This window comes from Vigna unguiculata, chromosome 3 (assembly GCF_037176805.1).
Source record: "Vigna unguiculata cultivar grain cowpea cultivar isolate G323 ecotype 2 chromosome 3, ASM3717680v1, whole genome shotgun sequence".
Classification (NCBI taxonomy): Eukaryota; Viridiplantae; Streptophyta; class Magnoliopsida; order Fabales; family Fabaceae; genus Vigna; species Vigna unguiculata.
This window is the reverse complement of record NC_140794.1, coordinates 21263659-21283580: the sequence shown is the minus strand read 5'-3', so window position 1 is coordinate 21283580 and position 19922 is coordinate 21263659. Positions and strand designations below refer to the sequence as shown.

Genomic DNA, 19922 nt, shown 5'->3' with positions numbered 1-19922 from the left:
TAAATAATAATGAAAACTTTTTTTTTTCAATGTACCAAATCTAGTTTCTTAAGTTTAAGTTCATTGAAAATAAATTCTAGTTGGTCCGTAAATACAAAGCATTGTTTTAGTATTTCTATTTTTATTTTACGTCTTTAATTTTAAGATGTATTACTCTTATTATTTATATTTTACGCTTTTATTTTTTTGTAGGATAGGAGACTTTCAAACTATTGATAGTAACTTGATTATCTTTTCTTATCAGATACAGTGGTAACTATGGATGAAGATGATTGTTCCGTCTCAAAACACATTGAACATGCACTTTCTACTCCATCAATTGTTAGTGGCTCTACAAATATGGGACCCCCTTCTCATGAGGGACGAAAAAATCGATCAGAAGCTTGGAATCATTTCATTCAACTAGAACCAAAATCGGATAAAAGGGCTCAATGCAAGTATTGTGATATCCTTATTCGATATGAGAAAGGAACAACTGCAATGCGTAATCATGTGTTGAGATGTCCAAATAACCCCAATAAAGAAGTAAACAAGAGATAAAAAGTAGGTTCATCTTCAACAATTGATGAAAATACTAACTCTCCTTCTTATAGTAGATTTGACCAAGAACTTTGTCAAGAAGAACTAGTAAAAATGTTTGTGGAAGTTGAACTCCCCTTTCGATTTGTAGAGCATGTTGCTTTTAGAAGGTATTCAAATGCTTTGCAACCAAGATTTAAGATCTCATCACGTTATACCATATCACGGAATATTGTGACATTATGGAATGCAAAAAAGATATATTTGAAGGATTTTCTTTCTCAACATTGTCAAAGAGTTTGTCTCACTACTGATGCATGGACTTCACCTCAAAATCAAAGTTATATGTGTTTAACAGCCCACTTCATCGACAATGATTGGAATTTGCATAAAAGGATTTTGAATTTTCGTCAAGTAATAAGTCATACTGGAGAGGCCATGGCTAAATTTGTTGAGTCATGCTTGCATGAATGGGGGTTGAGTCTTGTTTTGACCTTGACAGTAGATAATGCTACATCAAATGACACGGGAGTTCAACACTTGAAGAAAAGACTATTGTCTTGGAATAACTTGGTTTTGAAATGTGACTATACTCATATGCGTTGTTGTGCACATATTTTGAACTTAATTGTGAGTAGTAATCTAAAAGAGATTGATAACTTTGTTTTAAGAATTCGTGCTGCAGTGAAATATATTAGATCATCTCCTTCTAGATTTATGAAATTCAAAGAGTGTGTTGAAAGACAAAAGATTGAATATAAAGGTCATATTTGCTTGGATGTTGAAACAAGGTGGAATTCAACATATTTGATGTTAGATGCTGCTTTCAAGCATAAAATGGCATTTGTTGAGCTTGAGTTTTATGATACAAAATATGCTAATGAGTTAGGAAAGGGGATTGGATTGCCTTCTTATGAAGATTGGGAGTATGTTGAGTCTATTCTACCTTTCTTGAGCATTTTTTATGAAGCTACTTTGTGCATCTCAGGTAACTCTTATGTTACTAGTAATATCTACATGTTAGAAGTGGTAGGAATTTTGAATGGGATCAATCATCTCCTAAAGTCCAATGCTACAAGCAGTACTACATATAAGATGGCTGAAAAAATGAGAAAAAAATATGAGAAATATTGGGGTGAACCTAACAAGTTCAATATATTGTTGTTAATTGTTGTTGTCTTAGATCCTAGATACAAGATGAGTTATATGAATTGGGCAATTGATCAACTTTTTTATCCTGAAAAGACAAATGATGGATGGGTGTTAAAGTCACGGCTCGATACTTCCTTAAAGTTGTTGTTTGATGAATATAAAAGTCGAAACGGGGGAGTTGAAAATGACACACAACAAACACATGTTGAAGTACCCAATTATAAGCATGATCCATATGGTCGAAATAAGTTTTTGCAAACAACAGGATTAACCTCTTTAAACAAATCTAAACTTCAAAAGTATTTAGAGGAAGAGCTTGGTGAAACAACTTTGAACATTCTTCATTGGTGGAAAATGAATTCATGTAGATTTCCAATCTTGTCAAACATAGCACGAGAGCTATTAGCTATGCCTGTTTCTACGGTAGCATCTGAGTCTGCATTTAGCACGGGAGGAAGAGTGCTTGATCCATATCGAAGTTCTTTATCACAACAAAAGGTGGAGGCACTTATTTGTACACAGGATTGGTTGAAAGACACACATTCACCATCATTATTAGACTATGATTTTGAAGAGCTTCAATCTGTTGACCAAGGTATGTTGATGTTTAAATTATGTAATAATATTATAATTAAATATGTATTAACTAATGATAATTTTTGTTTTATTTCTTAAAGAGTTGGTTTCTCAACAAGATGATGACCACAATATAATTTCTTTGAGTTAAAGCTCACGCCCCATGCCTCTTGCAATTAGTAAGTAATGAATGGACTTCCCTTTTCATGTGAATAACTTCTCTTTCTTGTATTCTATTGTTTAGTGATTTTCTTAAAACCTTAAGTTGTATTCTAACATGACACTTTGATGGAACAACATTTATAAGTCACAAAAAATGTGTTAGTTTTATTAGAATTGGTGGGTAGAGATAAAATGATTGAGTGATGCATTAACTTATGTTGTTATTGCCTTGACATATGAATTTGTTATTATATCTATCATTGGAATAGATTATTTAAATTTCTTTATTAATTCGTTCATGTTTCAGATAAATCACAAGTCAAGTGGATTGATGCCAACTCCAGTTGCTTCATATATAGATGGTTGTGAGATATTGATAATGAGTTTGAGTTAATGAGCCATGGAAGAGATTTTGAACTTTGTAATCAAATAGGTGTTGATGCATTCTATTTGAAGAGACTGTTAAAATTCCCATGAACTCTATAGTGTTTTAGATTTGTTATTTTTTAATGTTAGTGATATTGTATGAGGATGTAATGACTTTATAATCATTTTCATTACCAAAAGATTAAATGATTTTATATGGACAATTATATGATTTTAATTTTTTTAATGCTAAGAATTTAAATAATATATTATTTTTAATCTTTAATACTATTAAATTTATAATATTTTTATATTTTTATTATTTTATATATTATTTTACTTTTTAAAAAAATATTTATGTATTGGATGAAATAATTATTTTATTTTTAAAATATAAATTTAAAATTAAAATTAAAAATTAAAAATTAAAATTAAATTTATAAAAAGTTAAGTTTCATTAAAAATGGATTTAGAAATAAATCTAGATTCTTAATTGATCCAAATATTTAGATAAGGATATCTAACTTGATCCTAATATTTTGATATAGATTTTAAAATATCCAAATTGTTTTTTCAACAAAAATGTGGATATGGATCAAAATCTGAACCATATATTTAGATTCAAATTGGATTTGGAGCGGATATCTAATTATCCAATCCATGCCCACCCTTAATTGAAATTGGACCTTGTGGTTTTCTCTATCTTTATGATAAAAGATAATTTGGGAAAACATATCTTTAGATATTTTATTTGATATTTTTAAATAATCATCTTATTTAATTATATCATAAAATATCAAAAGATAGTAACTACCAAATCTTTTTAAATATACAAGATCTTCTTAAATCTTTTTAGATCTCCACAACAAACAGATATATCGAATATATTGGATTATTTAAAAGATGATTGGAGGAGATTGAAAAAGGTTAATTTGGAAAATTAATGTAAATATTAGTTGGTGATAATTTATCAGATTTCTTTAAGTAATTAATTTATTTAATTATATTATAAATTAATAATGAACTATATTTGCCAAATATTTTTAATTTAAAACTGGTTGTCTCTCCAAATATTTTTAAATATTCATAATCACTATAAAGATAAATAATATTTATCTTTATTTTAAAGATATTTGAGAGATTTTAGCAATAGAAAAGCTCAGTCAAAGTCCTATATCAAGAGACCAAGGGGAAGTAGAAAAGGAAAAAAAAATTCAGAACATCAGAATTTAGGAACCCTTGGGGGATCTAAGTCCGTCGTCTCTCTCCATCTCTCTTTTCTTTTATTTTTATTTTATTTTGATTCCATGAAGGGCTAAGCTTCAAAGGTTGGTTCCAATGTAATTTCATTATGGATTTTGAGGTTAGAATGAAATAATTTCTTTGTTTTTTTATTATTGTTGTGGTTTTCATTCATCTATGTTATTTATCTTTGAATCACGTAAAAAGTAAGAATGTTAAATCTATATGCATGTTGATCATATGAGTCCAAGGGTTTTTAAATCTAATTAAGACTTTACTTTGATTTTATTTAGAAACTTTCATGTCATTAAATGAGTTTTTAACAATAATTGAGACTTTATTTTGATTAAAGGTATTTACTCTAACTAAAATTAGTCAAGACTTTACTTTGATTAATTAGGCTTTAGAGATAGAGTGAAATTGTTGCCCTACCAAGACTTAAATGACTTGGAACAAATTTGCAGTAAGATAGAGCAACAAAATTTGAGAAAAGGTTTGAAATTGATTTTGGCCTAAAATTTGAGGAACTAAGGGTCCAAGCCACCCAAGAACATCTTTCTCAACATCTTATGAAACTAGTTTGCAAAGAAATTTTTTTCTGCGCTTTTAACCGTTTGGCTAAAAGCAATATTGCTCCTTGGTGAATCAAAATTGCAAAATTCACTAGGCGCGCAGAAGGCATTCCCTTGGAGAGCAAGCCACGCGTTTCAAGGTTGCTCAAGGTCCAAGCTAGCCCAAGCAAACTCTAATTCACGTCTCACACCAAGCCCAACCTTTTAAGCCGAAAACATACTACCAAGCCCATAACTCTAATAAAAAGGCCCATAAAAATCTTTTAGTACATAATGTTGGTATCGCACAGCGAAATGTTTGATCGTTTGGACAAAAACCAAGAGGAGGGTGAATTGGGTTCTTAATAAAAATTGTGCTTTTAAAATTTTCCCTTTTAATATCAAAGATCAATTAAAAATATTTCCTTTATTTTAATAAACACAATAAAATAAATAGAGTAGAGAAGAAAAAATTGCACAAAGTATTTATACTGGTTCGGATCAAAAGACCCTACGTCCAATTGTTAATCTCTAAAAAACGAGATTAACTCAATCACTAAAATAAACCAAAGTTAAAATCAATGATAAGAAAGATTAGGGTTTAGAAAACACCTCTCTTGAATCACACAAGAGATAAAGGCACCTCCCTTGAAATCCACAAGGGATGAAAACACCTTCCTTGAATCACTAAAATAAACCAAAGTTACAATCAATGATAAGAAAGATTAGGGTTTAAAAAACACCTCTCTTTAGACAACTCCCTCTAAATCAGATAACTTAAGTTCCCCTTAAAAAATTGTTCAAGATATAAAACTCCTCCTACATGTAATATTTCTCCTTTTTGATACAAACATTTCAAGAACTAAATACTCCCCCTTAATCAAAGACTCCCCCTAAATGAAAGAGAGACTCTAAAGATTAAAAAATATGGGTTTAAAGAAGGAAATGTTATATTAACAAAATGAACTCCAACGTACTAATTTGCATTTATGAAGTACCTAGTTGTTGCTCATGGTCTAAATTTTCGAAAAGCTCACTCAAACGGTAAAAAATTTGAAAATATGCATCCTACTATGCAAGATAATCGATTACTAGCTTAAGATAATCAATTATTGGTTCATACCCACGAACAAAAATTTCCAGATTTGCTGATAATTGATTATCACCTAAGATAATCGATTATCCCAGCGGAGTTTTCGGAAAACACTAAAATTATAGATTTTTACCATTTTTACACATATATAATATAAACCCCTTATAAAATCATAGAACTTACCAGGATACCAAAAGTTTGATGAATGTACTAGCTATTGACATTCAAAGAGACTTTCTTGATTTTGAAATAACATGCGAGATAGAGAACAATAACATTTTGGTCCCCAATAAACTTATTTGGGTTTTGTGAGGTTAGAGACATGTTACTTTATGTCAACACCCAATTTCGTCCGGGTAAATCAATTTATTTTCAAAAAAAATAAAAATAAAATGTGAAACATTATTTTCTTCAAAGATTTTCAAACTTTAATTTTAGAAGAAAAAAAAGAAAAGAAAAGAGAGATGAAAAAAAAGGAAAAAATAAGGAAGAGCCTAATTTGTTATCACACCCCTCTTCATGAGCCCAACAAATCAACATATATTCTACCTTTGTTCTGATAGAGAAATTAATGACATAACCTCAAGCCCAGTTTCCACACTGGTCACCAAGCCTAGTTTCCACACTGACCCCCAAACCTAGTTTCCACATTGGCCCCTAAATCCAGTCCTTTTTGGCCTCACAGTTTTTTTTCTAGCCTTTAAGCCTAATTTTCCTTGCTCTCAAATTAAAATAAAGGAAAAATAAAAAAATGAAAAAAAGTAAACTCCACCCATGCATCCACGCATCCATGTACACATCATCATATAGGTTCAAAAAGAAAATCATAACATGTCATGGATCATCAAATCATCCATCATACTCCACAAAATCATTGAAAATCATTTCCAAAAAAAAAGTCAACAATGATTATTTTTGTGTAAGTCTCACTAATGTTAGACATTCACGCGATGTTTGTCGACACTTCAAAAGCAAAATTCAGGTTCTCCTTTTATACATCAGGACCCTCTACGAGACAATCGTCATTGATTTCCTTATGTTTACATTGAGGCCCTCTACGAGGCAATGGTCATCAATCTCTTTACATCAAGGCCCTCTGCGAGGCAATGGTCATTGATTTTCTTATGTCACATCAACACCCTCTGCAAAGCAATGGTCATGGTTTTTTCTCAACATCAAGGCCCTCTACAAGGCAATGGTCATCGATCTCTTTACATCAAGACCCTCTGCGAGGCAATGGTCAATGATTTCCTTGTTTACATCAAGACCCTCTGCGAGGCAATGGTCATTGATTTCTTATGTCACATCAAGACCCTCTACGAGACAATGGTCATCGATCTCTTTAAATCAAGACCCTCTGCGAGACAATGGTCATCGATCTCTTTAAATCAAGACCCTTTGTGAGGCAATGGTCATTGATTTCTTTTGTCAAATGATGACCCTCTACATGGTAATGGACATCATTTTTTTTAGATATAGACCCTCTCCTCAGAATTGGTCTAATCTTTTTTTTCAAAAAGTCAAAATACAAAAAGAATTTGGTTTTTCGGATTGGGACCCTCTACATGGTAATGGTTGTTGAATCCTTTAGATATAGCCACTCTCCTCTGGATTGGTCTTTTTATATTTCAAAAAGTAAAAAAAAAAAGGTGTGTCGAATTGGGACCCTCTACTTGGTAATGGTCACTAGTTCCTTTCAGACGCAGGCCATCTCCTTTTGAATGGTCAAGTTTGTCTTCTTTTGAAACCCGAACGAAATTAGTGTTTTTATCTTTACTTATCTTTTATTACGATAATATGAAAAAAATCAAATTTTCATATTATCTAGTAAAATCTAAGTAAAGAGGGGCAGCTGTCAACACCCAATTTCGTCCGGGTAAATAAATTTATTTTCAAAAAAAATTAAAAAATGTGAAACATTATTTTCTTCAAAGATTTTCAAACTTTAATTTTAGAAAGAAAAAAAGAAAAGAAAAAAGAGATGAAAAAAGAAGGAAAAAAGAAGGAAGAGCCTAATTTGTTATCACACCCCCTTCATGAGCCCAACAACTTAACATATATTCTACCTTTGTTCTGATAGAGAAATTAGTGATATAATTCTAATAATTAAAATCAATATCTCTTCATATAATTAGAATCAATATTACTAATTGGGATTGATTTTTGTGCTTTGATTTGTTAACGGTTAGAATCAATATTACTGATCTTGATTGATTTTGTGCTCTGATTTGTTACGATTTGATCTCTATAATGTGCTTGTATCATAATCAATTCCTTCCTTGTATTGTTCATTATAATTAAGGCTAGGATTGCATTGAGATTGCAATATGTGAATATAAATACATAGTCTGTCATATGAAAAAGAAAAAGAAAAAAGGAGATTCTCTACACTTTTCTAATTCTTTCTCTCATCACTCACCACCCACATAGACACGTCACATTTTTATTTCTATTGGAAAAAAACACAAACATATTAGAAAAGGAAGAAAGAAAAGAGAAAAGGTGAGGAGATATTGAATTTTTTTAAGGTACGTCACTCTTAGTTCTTTCATCTTTTGATTTAGTTTTTCTCAATTTTCATTCTTTTTTTTAATCATAAAAAATATGTTTTCCCCTTTCTTTAGTGTCTGTCTGGCCGCTCGCGTCGCATGACATCCAATTTAACTTTTGTTTTTTCATAAAAATATATATATAGATGATCTAAAAATAAAAAAATAGCTTTCTTTGTTTACTTTTTTATATCTATCTTGTTGGTAACAACATCCACACCTACTTTAAAATAATTTAAAAAATATATATTACAGATTTATAAATGATTAAAAAATAAATAAAAGATTAGAAAAAAGAATTTATTTCAAGTGTTTGTTCGGCCGCTCGCGTCGCATGACACCAATAATAAAATAATACTAAAAATTTGAATGAAAAATTTTTCAAAATTTAAAAAAAAAAACTAAATCATTTTTTCAAATATTTTTCCAAATAACTTTTTAAAAAAGAACTATGTAACCCTAATTCTCCATTCTCCTGGAGATACGTAGGAGCGAGGATTAATCCTCGTCGGACCCAAAAAATCAAAAAAAATAGTTTTGTTTTTTTTTTGTACATTCTTTTATTAACATTTTTGGGGAAAATTAAATATTTTGAAGAACCACATAAATTTTGCACATTTAATTAAAGGTACCGTCTTAGGATGGGCGTTGTGAGGCGCTAATACCTTCCCCACGCATAACCGACTCTTGTACCCAAAATCTGGTTTTTCGCAGACCTTGCTCTTTTTTATGGTTTTCCATAGTTTCCTATAATAACTATGGTGGCGACTCTAAACTCTATTTTTACAAATTTTTATTTTTTTGTTCGTTGTCCCGTCGCGATTTCGGTTGCGACACTTTATAATAGGAATCCAAACACATCTTCCATTAGGGACATCAAAATGTTTGATTTTACATTTATTTGAAGTGTGCCCCTTTTGCATACAATAAAAACATGTTACACAATTTATATTCCTAGAATAAGGCTCACCTTTTTCTACCCATACCCTATGGGCTCTTTTATTCTTATTAGGAGCTTGCTTGTTGTTACTTAAATTATTTTTCTTAAAATTAGGCTTTTTAACACTTTTATTTTCTAATGCATCTTCAAGTTGTTTTTCTAGAATATTTAAATCAAACATATAACTTTTACAAGATGCACATTCAATAATTTCAGTCTCTTTATTTTCTAAAATTGAAATTTTATTTGCAAGACTTCTTCCTCAATAGACTTTTCAAACTTACTTTGTAACTCCTTAAAATCAAATTTTAATTTCTTGTGAGCAACATCTAATTTACTAAATTTAAAGAGCAATTGTTGAAATGCATCATATAGAGCATTATAATCATTTTCACCACAAGAGCTTACCTCACTGTCAGAAGAGTCAAGGTCAGCAATCAAACACATATTTGTTTCCTCATCGGATTCACTAGAGTTGGATGAGCTTGAAGAAGAACTTGAATCATTATCCTCCCATTTATTTTTCTTGAAAAACCTTTTTGCCCATCTTCTCTTTACCCTTTTTAGCATTTGTGCAGTCCGCTTTTACGTGACCTATTTCACCACATCCATAGCAATTGAAATTTGAAACAAAGTTTTGGTTTTCATTTTTATACCTTTTGTGATGACCTTTATTTTTGCTTTTCATAAACTTTGCAAATTTCTTTATCATGAGACTCATATTCTTATCGTCAGAGTCATCATCATCTTTGGGGCTTTTGCTTTTTATAATCTCATATTTGAAAGCTATGTTCCTTTTCCTTCCTTGGTCCTCTTCATCATTAAAACGCCCAAGTTCAAGTTCATGCTCTCTCAACTTACTAAAAAGAGCGGCCATGGACATTGTTACAAGATTTTGAGATTCAGTGATCGTCGTAACCTTTGGCTGCCATGTCCTGTTCAAAGATTTCAAAATTTTAATATTTAATTCATCAATATCAAAATTTTTACCTAACCTAGAGAGATGATTAACAATGTGGGTGAATCTCTTCTGCACATCGTAAATGGTTTCGCCTTGTTGCATTCGGAACATCTCATATTCTTGAATTAATGAGTTCTTCCTTGCACGCTTAACATTATCTGTTCCTTCATGGGTTACTCGTAAAATCTCCCACATTTCCTGGGCACCTGTACAAACTAAAATTCTATAAAATTCATCAAGAGTTAGTGCAGATGATATTATATTTCTGGCCCTAACATCATATTGAGACCTTCTATTTTCTTCCGCAGGCCATTGCGAAAAGGGCTTTGGTTCCTGCACATCATTAACAACATCAACAGGAACAAATGGACCATTTAAGACAACATCCCAAATACCCCTATCAACAGATTCCAAAAATATTTGCATTCTAACTTTCCAAAAGGGGTCATTTTCACCAGTAAAAAGAGGAGGTTTGTTGATAGACGCACCTTCAGCAAAGGTTTGATTTTGTCTAACCATTTTCGAAAATTTTGAAGAACTATCAAAGCAAGCTTTGATACCAATTGTTGGTATCGCGTAGCGGAATGTTTGATCGTTTGGACAAAAACCAAGAGGAGGGTGAATTGGGTTCTTAATAAAAATTGTGCTTTTAAAATTTTCCCTTTTAATATCAAAGATCAATTAAAATATTTCCTTTATTTTAATAAACACAATAAAATAAAGAGAGTAGAGAAGAGAAAATTGCACAAAGTATTTATACTAGTTCATATCGAAAGACCCTACGTCCAGTTGTTAGTCTCTAAAAAATGAGATTAACTCAATCACTAAAAATAAACCAAAGTTACAATCAATGATAAGAAAGATTAGGGTTTAGAAAACACCTCTCTTGAATCACACAAGAGATGAAGACACCTCCCTTGAAATCCACAAGGGATGAAAACACCTTCATTGAATCACACAAGGAATGAACACCTCCTTTGAATCACACAAATGATGATCGGCTTCTCCTAGCAACAGTAGCAGCACTCAATCACTCAAGATCCCACTTGATGAAAGTTATCGCTCTACTCACACTAGGTTTTTCAAAGTCTTCCCACAGAGAGTTCTCAAGTACTCAGACTTTCTAACTTCTGTATTTTCTAATGAAAGTCTACCACTCTATTTATAAAAGCCTATTTAGGAATTAGGTTAAGAATATGAAAAGTTAAGTCACAACTGCCATAGATAATCGATTATCATAAGTGATAATCGATTATTCTATAGCAGTTTTTGAAAAACATTGTTTCACGCTAATAATCGATTATTCCAGAGCAGTTTCTGAAAAAGTTAAAAGAAAACTTATGATAATCAATTATCGTAGTGCATTTTGTAAAAATAAGACTTTCTCTTAGTGCTCTGTTGTTTGGGTTCTACCTTTTGACTTTTGACCTATTAATTAACTATCTTAAATAATGTACACATATTATAAGACTTTAAACAACTAAACTCTTAAGTCTTCAATTAATCTCTTGAATCGAAGCATTCTTTTAAGTCTTCAACATTTTTCCATGCATCATCATCAAGTCTTCCATACTTCTTCATAAGTCATCATCATCATCATCAAAACTCCTTATTGGAGGAAGATGCTCATCTTCTTCTTTTTGTCAACACTTAACCTAAAATATAAGGCTCAAAATAAACCTATTCTAATTATTTAAATTCAACATTGACCTAAGAAAATAAAAGTTTGGATCCACCCATTTCAGATGAAATCACTTTTCTTGTATATGTCTGACCATGGCTTTTGTGGTTGGTCCCTTGGTTAAGAATTTGTCATCATCATGCTCCACATCCCAATATAAAATTTGTAAGTTTATGAAAAAAACACGTTCAATTAATGGAAATTATGTTAGAAAATGATTACTCAATTAATATTAAAAATAATAAAACTATTATAATAATAATTAGAGCAATAATTATACTGAGTTGTATATGAATCAAAGAATATTAAATAGAAATATAATACTATTAATAATAAAATTATAATAATAATAATAAATAATAGATGAAAAATAAATGAGGTAAGGAGTAGAAATAGCCTAGGTTGAGACACGCATATCGCTATCCTTGGAGAGAAAACGCCCCTACTGCACAAGGCTAAACAAATACACAATCATATGTGTTTCTCTCCCAAGATACAACAACCCATTAGATCGATCGAGTGCAGCGAAGGATCTTATGAACACCACTGTCTTAAAGATAATATAGAGAAGAAAAGAAGAACATTTCGGAGAAAACTCTAGTGTTTGTTGTCTCTGTTGTTGTTGTTTTCCCATGCACCTAGGTGGTATTTATAGGTAGAAAAAGGAGTTAAAGGTGTAAATAGTAATAAGAATATAGTCATTAGCCATAAAAAAACATTAACCCATAAATTAAAGGTTTATAAACACACGAGTAATAGTAAGCTTTTTATTTTAATTATTTATTTTTTAAATTATATTAAAATATTTCTAACAATCCCCTACATAGTTTAAAAAATAAAATAAAACAAAAATATATTATCTTTTAAAAGAAAATATTGTAGTTTAGCGTAAGGAACCTTCCGGGTCTAACCCTTACACCCAGTGTTTATAAACTTCCACTCGAGAAAATGCAGATACTTAATTGCCTTGAGCTATAGGTTCTAATCAGTGGGTGCACGTTACGGCCATGTGCATGTATCTTGTTTCATAAGTGTCACTTAGAGACTTGCCCATGTCTCATAATGGCGGCCCACCATCACACTCACTAGGTAAACCCTCAAAGGATGGTTTGTGACTCACACCCCTACAATAATTGTCATTGGGTTTATTAAGGGGTATTTTATAAAATAATGCACATACCTCAACCATTGGGTTTATTAAGATGTATTTTATAAAATAAGCATAATAATGCACATACCTCAACCTTATTATTGCCACAATTTATAGTACATCTCGCCATAGGAATGAGACAAAAAATTTAATCAAATTATTTTGTGTACTTTAGTTAACAACAACTTCATTGTTACCCATTGAACTTCATTCCATGGGATCCATTCATGTAGAGATGGGTGTCCATTGTTGCAACTAATTTATGGACTATAAGAGTTTATTAAAACTGATAATTTTATTTTTAAGCATCTTATTGAAGGTGTTATGAAAAAAATTGTTACAACCAAATGATTGAGATGAATTTAGATGGAGTAGAAAGATCTTTTGCCCATAATTTTATTTTCTTACTAATTAAATGTAAAAGATCTAACAATACAATCTTTAACATTGATTATCATTATTAGAAGTTTTAAACTTTTGTAGATCTTAACTATTTTACTTGTGATTCTTACTTTTCAAAAAAAATTCATTATTTTAATTAATAATAATAAGGAATAAATTTAAATATGTTTTAGAAAATATATAGATATTAATGCTAAGGCGTTTGGGAGATTTTTTTTTAAGTATTTCTAACAGATAAAAAAATGAGTTTAATTTTAATTTATGAGTTAAAAAATATATTTTTGAAAAACTAATTGAAAATAAACTTAACATGTATAAAATTATTTATGTTAAAATACTAAGTTTATTTATTTTTCTATCTAAAAGTATTTATAAGGAATTGTTTTAAACTGTAAAATATCTGAAAAAATAAAATAAAATAGCTAGTGAATAGGCCACTAAATATACGGTTATTTCATCAACTAACTCAAAAAGAAAAAATGGGTTTTGGTGTTGCTGTCCTTAGGATACTAATTTAGAAATCAATAAATGAAAGAAAAAAAAAGTGAGAAGTAGTTCAAAAGTTACAAGACAGCTAATATTTTATTTGCAAAGTGTTTACCGTGATACAGACACCACACAAAAAAATGTCATCTAACATTACGTTAAGAATCCAAATTATTTATATTGATAATTTATTTTTTGCCAAACAAGAATCATGTTGACAAATCTAGCACTGAATCTTTAATAAACAAAATGTTCATTTTAAACCACATCAACAAAAGATAACTTTGTTTACAAGTGTGGGAGAAGAAGTTTTATATTGAATAAAAAGAATAGACTTTTAATTAGACCATTTAAGCGTCATTATCACATGAAAGCAGCAAGTATAGCTATACATCAAGGTCCACAAAATGTATTTTCATTGAGTTATTTCAAAATACAGCTGTCCTTTTGAAACTATTTTAGGCAAATACATAGAATTGACACTTGAATATCCAAAAATAATAATTGAATCCTCCAATGAACAGATTTAATTGTGCAAATAACATAAAATTCCATAAAATTAACGTGGTCCCGTAGCTCAGTTGGTTATAGTGTTGGTCTTATGAGCCGAAGGTCGCGAGTTCGAGCCTCGCCGGGACCAAGTCTTAAAATATTTTATGGAAGGTGCGTCAACGTTTAATCTATGGTTCGTCTTATCCCAAAAGATGAAAAAAATTACTTTTACAAATTCATGTTCATCAATAGAAAAAAGTGCCAAAAAAGCAACACAGTCAACGTCGAGATTCTGTTTTCACGGTTTGTTCTGCTGTCGTTATAACTGTAGCTGTAGCCTCCGTTGTTGAATTTCTCCAAAATGCTACCGTGTCATGTAATATTATGTTACTCTGTCTGTCAGACTAAACTGCACGCCAATGTTCATTTTTTTCATTTCTTTTTCAGATGTGGGCCTTGTGGTGTTTATATGCGTTTGTTGAGCCTTTGATTGAGTGAGACAGAGAAAACAGAGATTTTTCTCTCGTATATTTTTTTGTTTGTTTTCTTTTTCTCCTTGTGAAATCAAAGCTTGCATTGGGCCATGGCATTCCATTATCCATATTCAACACCTACCTTTTGTTCCCTTTGATATTTCCTTCCTCTTTACTTCTATCCTGATATTAGTGTTCCCCACTTCTTTTTTCCATCCAGAAATCTTGTTGCACAAGCGAGGAAAAAGGGGTTGCCTTGGACACTTCTCCCCTTGTTCTCTGGTATGCCATCCATCCCCAGGTGCTTTTTGTTTGTTCTTGCACTGTTTGCTCCATTTTCTGGATTCATAAACGTGATTCTGGTTCTGGGATTCGTGTTGGTTATGTTATGAGACCCAGATGGATTTTGACATGTTGTGGTATTATGATTTGCTTGCTACGTAACTAAGCATATATCTTTTTTTCATTTATACATTTTTTAAGTAGTTTAGTTAGTACTTTAGTTGTTGATCCCTGTTTCTGATGCTGCTTGTGACTCTGATAAGGAAGAAATACCATTGGGTTGTTTTATTATGAATTTCAGTTGGTTGGGACATTATTGTTGGGATTTGTTTATTTCTACAAACGGAATGATAATAGTAACCGAAGTTTTGTTCAAAATGTTTGGTCTCTGATCTTCTTGTTATTGCTGATAAAATTCAGTTGTACAGTGACTATCAAGACCAGTGGTGGTAAATTTGTTTCTATTCTGGTTAATGGATGTAGTTCGGTGTTTAGGGAAGGGAAGAAGAGATAGAGGGAAAGGGACACAGAAAGTGGGAGAAATAAATCATTGGAGGAAAATTAGATTGGGGAAGAAGAAACAGAACTTTAAAATAATTTCAAGCATCAATTCAAATCTAAGTCCAAAACTTATTACGCTGCCATATCCTTGAATTGGCAAACCCAGCACGCTTTATTAATCATTATATTAGTAAAAAAATACCCTTCAACCTTAAAATACTAAATTCCCAACATTTTACTTGCACCATGCACCTTAAAATCCTAGTATCTATTTCCTATATCCCAATGTTCAATTATTCCCATCTTTCTGAATCAATATGATAAATAATATGATATGATGTTCCATGGATGAAGAATTCTACACTAATAATCTATATTGAGCTTGACTATAAATTACTTCCACGAGAATATAATCTTGGAGGGGCAAATGTTTGAATAAATAGGTCTAATGTTTTCGGTTAGTTATTTGGATAAATAGAAAGGCAACCAATGGGGACAGATCACTGCAACTCTAGTATCTAACAGTCTTCCTCTTCTGTTTATGAACAAACCTTTATGTGTAGTGTTGTGCTAATCTTTTAATATTCCCAGGGTTATGTTAGTTTGAAAGAAGCTACTTGACATCAAGAATGGGTTCAGGTGATTGGTTTAAGACAATAATTAGCTCAAGAAAATCAAAAGAAGGAAGGTCAAAGAAAGTAAAGGTACAATACATTATCTGTCTTAGTTTCTTGGTTTGAATTTGGCATGGATAAATGAGTTTGAAAAATTTATCGTAGACCTCTTCACTTTCATTATTTTCTAGGAAAAAAATAAATCTCTTTAAATGCTTTGAAGGTAATTTATCTTGATCATGCAGTATGACGTGTGTCTTACTTTAGCAGTTAAGGTTTTGTGATTTGGAGAGTGACTGCTCATTGCTATGAGGGATTGAACTGTGAGTAAGTTATCTTTAGACCCTAGTTAGTCATCGTCCAAGAATTGAAATAACCGACATTTTGTCAATGCAAAATACTTTGTTGATATAAATTGAAAGGCAAAGTTTAGATTTGTTCTACATTAAGTTCAGAGTTTTGGACAGCAACATGCCTGTAAATAATTACAACAGCAAGAACCAACCCTTATCTCACTTTCTGGGGTCAGTTAACTTGAATCAGTTGATGCCACTCGGCTCAATATAATTAGTTTTCAAACAGCACTTCTAGAAATTGAAGTTTTATCTTGAGTCTGGCAACATGTATATGAGAAGCAGCATGTGTTATTGTTTATAACGACCTCTTAACTGTCCTGTTTATCTATTTTTTCTTTAGGCTGCTGCAACGTTATTTGTTAGAAATATTGGTACTTATTTTGTTTGAGGGTTGTTTTGGCCTAATATCCGCACAAATATTCTCACATTTGACGTAGGGATTCATGGGAATTAATTGTGTTTCAGACTAAGATTTATAAAGGGAAAAAGTCCAGCAGTTTAGCAAATGGCATTAAAAGCGAAAATCTAGAGTCAGCTGGAGTATCAATTGAAACTATTGCTGCAACAAGGATCCAAACAGCATTCCGAGCTTATAAGGTATGCCAAAGTGAAAACCTCAAAGAGACAAACCAAGTCAAACTTAACTACGTTGATTTAAGCACATCCATATCAGGCACATTATGTGTGTTGTCTGTCTTGCATACCATTTATTTTGACATTATTTTTTGCTGACAGATGTGTGAATCATGTATGCATTACTATGTGCAAAGCTTCTGTTAATGTCTTCTGATTCTGTTTTGAGATGCTGTCTTTTGAAATTACCAGGCTAGAAAACATTTACGTCGCTTGAGAGGATTCACAAAACTGAGAACCCTGACTCAAGGTTTCTCTGTTCAAAAACAAACTAGTACAACTATCACTCATCTTCATTCATGGACCAAGATACAGGCTGAGATTAGAGCTCGTCGAATATGTATGGTGACAGAAGACAGGCTCAAGCGGAAGAAACTACATTCTCAACTAAAACTAGAGGCCAAGATTCATGACCTTGAGGTAACCTACAGCTAATAATTGTCAGTCATCCTATAATGAATTTGCTTTCTTCTCAAACTGTTGCCAGTTTGTTGATCAGTCTCTCCACTACTATGACTATACATCAATAGCCAAATGTATATTTATGATTTCATTGCCTTCTCTGTTTCAAATATGTATATATGTGATATTATTTTAAAGATCTCTATGGTTTTCTATGTGATTAGTAAATGGCCAAATGCATTAAGTGATTGAAACAGTGTCATGAGTGGAGAGTCTCCCCACACGAGTCAGTTTGTGCAAAATCTCTCACATGCATATAAATCTTTGGGCATAACAAACATGCCCTTACTTACCACTGTGATCACATTTTCCTCATTTCCTCTGATTGAATCTTCAATATGAAGTTGTTTATTTTATGGAAAGGCAATGGTCGAATTTTAGTTAAGAAATACACTTTTTGTTTATACAGAGGCTCCTATCTTATTGTATTAGATATCACAGAATGCATTTCTATCTTTGTAGAAACTTCCTCTTCTGTTTTCTATACTACCAAGTTGAAATTCTTATCGAGATATCCTAAAACATGTGTACCTAATTGAAATCAGATTCCAGATATTAGTTTTTCCTATTCAATTAAAGATGAAAATGCTTGAAATGCAATGCAATAATTTCATCAGATACAAGAAATGGATAGAACCCTCTTGAGTCACCCTTTTGTTGACCAACAGTTTAAACAAATAACAGGTGGAATGGAGTGGTGGTTCTGAAACCATGGAGAAAATCCTTGCAAGGTTACACCTAAGAGAAGAAGCAGCAGTTAAACGGGAAAGAAGCATGGCATATGCTTTCTCTCATCAGGTAGGTTAATCTTATTAATGAGTAATAGTCACAACCTTGTTTCACTTGGTTTTTCTGAAAATCATATGCATATCTTATGAACAACGCAGTGGAGGGCCAACTCTAGCCAAGGTCTAGGCAATTATGAACTTGGCAAAGCTAGTTGGAGTTGGAGCTGGAAGGATCGCTGGATTGCTGCACGCCCTTGGGAAAGCCGTGTCCCCACCAGTGTTGCCATTAGCCCCAGGAAAGATCAAAATAAGATGTCAAGCAAAGTTAAAAAGGTTAAGAAATCATCAACATCAAAACAACCAGTTTCAGTTAAAACTCCTTCATCTAATGCTAAAGGAACTAAACCCTTAGGGAATCCAAAAGGAACTGTTAAAGCTAGAAGAAGATTGTCTTATCCTGCTACAGAGAAAAAAACAGTGGAGGAAGAAAAGCAATGAGTGTACTCAAGCTGATACAAACAACAGAATCATGCATATTTTATAAAGGATATATCGTTTACCATTAGCAGTGAAATTGGTTTTTAAGTGGTTACAGTTACAGTGTGTATAAAGATGAAAAGGCAATCTGTTTTCCTTTGTTTATTGGATTGCTTCCAATTTGTGTATATGAATGCGAGTGAAATTCAATCTTAGTGATAGAAAAATGGACAACAAACCAGCATTTGTGTGATTTGTTGATTGGTTTTTGTTATCTTCAATATTGTATATTTAGTGCAATGTTGAGACGAATTATAGATAGATTGACAGTTCTTTCTCCCCACTTCGTTTTTAGTAGAAAGATTTTGAAGCTGTGATTCTCTTGCGAATTTCTTGATGCTTAATTTTATCATCATCCCATATGTAACATGTCATTTTTCAACAGTATTACTAGTTTTGTAAGTTAATAAACTTCTTTCTGTTTGTTGTTATAAGTTTGTGGCCGCACCACTATTTTTCATAATAGTTTATGAAAAGAAAAATGAAATAGGTTAGTCCATTAAATGAATGTAGAAGGAATTTGTTGGGAAGAGATATATTAAATTCGTCAAAAAATGAAAAACAATATGCAGACATATAAGTAATATCCTCAATGCAAAAGGACATTGACTTTAACAAAAAATCATTTATATAATTAATATCCTCAAAGAATTTTTTTTTTTAAATAATTTATATAATTAATTCTAGAAAGGTTATATAATGTAGTTTACATATAAATTAATTTTAGTTTATGGAGGAGTTAATAAAGGATCATTATAAGAAGAAAATATCAACTTAATTTTTTCATAAACTAAAATTTATGAAGTTAGAATTTAAAGAGAATAATCTTAGATGATTTTTCTAATATATAAACTAATTTTAACCCATAAAGATGCTGACATTTTATCTTATTAGGAGCCTACTTTTATTGTCTTCTTGTAGGAAAAATAAAAACATTATATTCTTCTGACTTCATGATAAATTTTACAGCATGAGATTATGTCCATATCGTAAATGAAAATGGTTATTGATTTA

The 19922-nt window shown here is 31.4% G+C and overlaps 1 protein-coding gene, 1 non-coding gene and 1 pseudogene across 3 annotated transcripts; all 3 read left to right on the top strand.

Moving 5' to 3' along the window:
- The first annotated feature begins 258 nt into the window (after positions 1–258).
- On the top strand, positions 259–2778 carry LOC114175143 (zinc finger BED domain-containing protein RICESLEEPER 2-like; annotated as a pseudogene).
- Positions 2779–14396: 11618 nt separating this feature from the next.
- On the top strand, positions 14397–14470 carry TRNAI-UAU (transfer RNA isoleucine (anticodon UAU)). Its single transcript has one exon. It is a non-coding gene; the product is annotated as a tRNA-Ile (tRNA).
- Positions 14471–14781: 311 nt separating this feature from the next.
- LOC114179221 (protein IQ-DOMAIN 9-like) lies at positions 14782–19191 on the top strand. Of its 2 annotated transcripts, none has more exons than XM_028065482.2 (6): positions 14782–15096; positions 16170–16282; positions 17014–17145; positions 17374–17601; positions 18328–18441; positions 18531–19191. In XM_028065482.2, the coding sequence occupies exons 2-6, from the start codon at positions 16208–16210 to the stop codon at positions 18867–18869; spliced, it is 888 nt and encodes a 295-aa protein (XP_027921283.2). In that variant the 5' UTR covers positions 14782–15096; positions 16170–16207; the 3' UTR covers positions 18870–19191. The 2 variants fall into 2 exon arrangements, with proteins under 2 accessions (XP_027921283.2, XP_027921282.2); XM_028065481.2 differs by having other exon boundaries at positions 14784–15077.
- Positions 19192–19922: the final 731 nt, after the last annotated feature.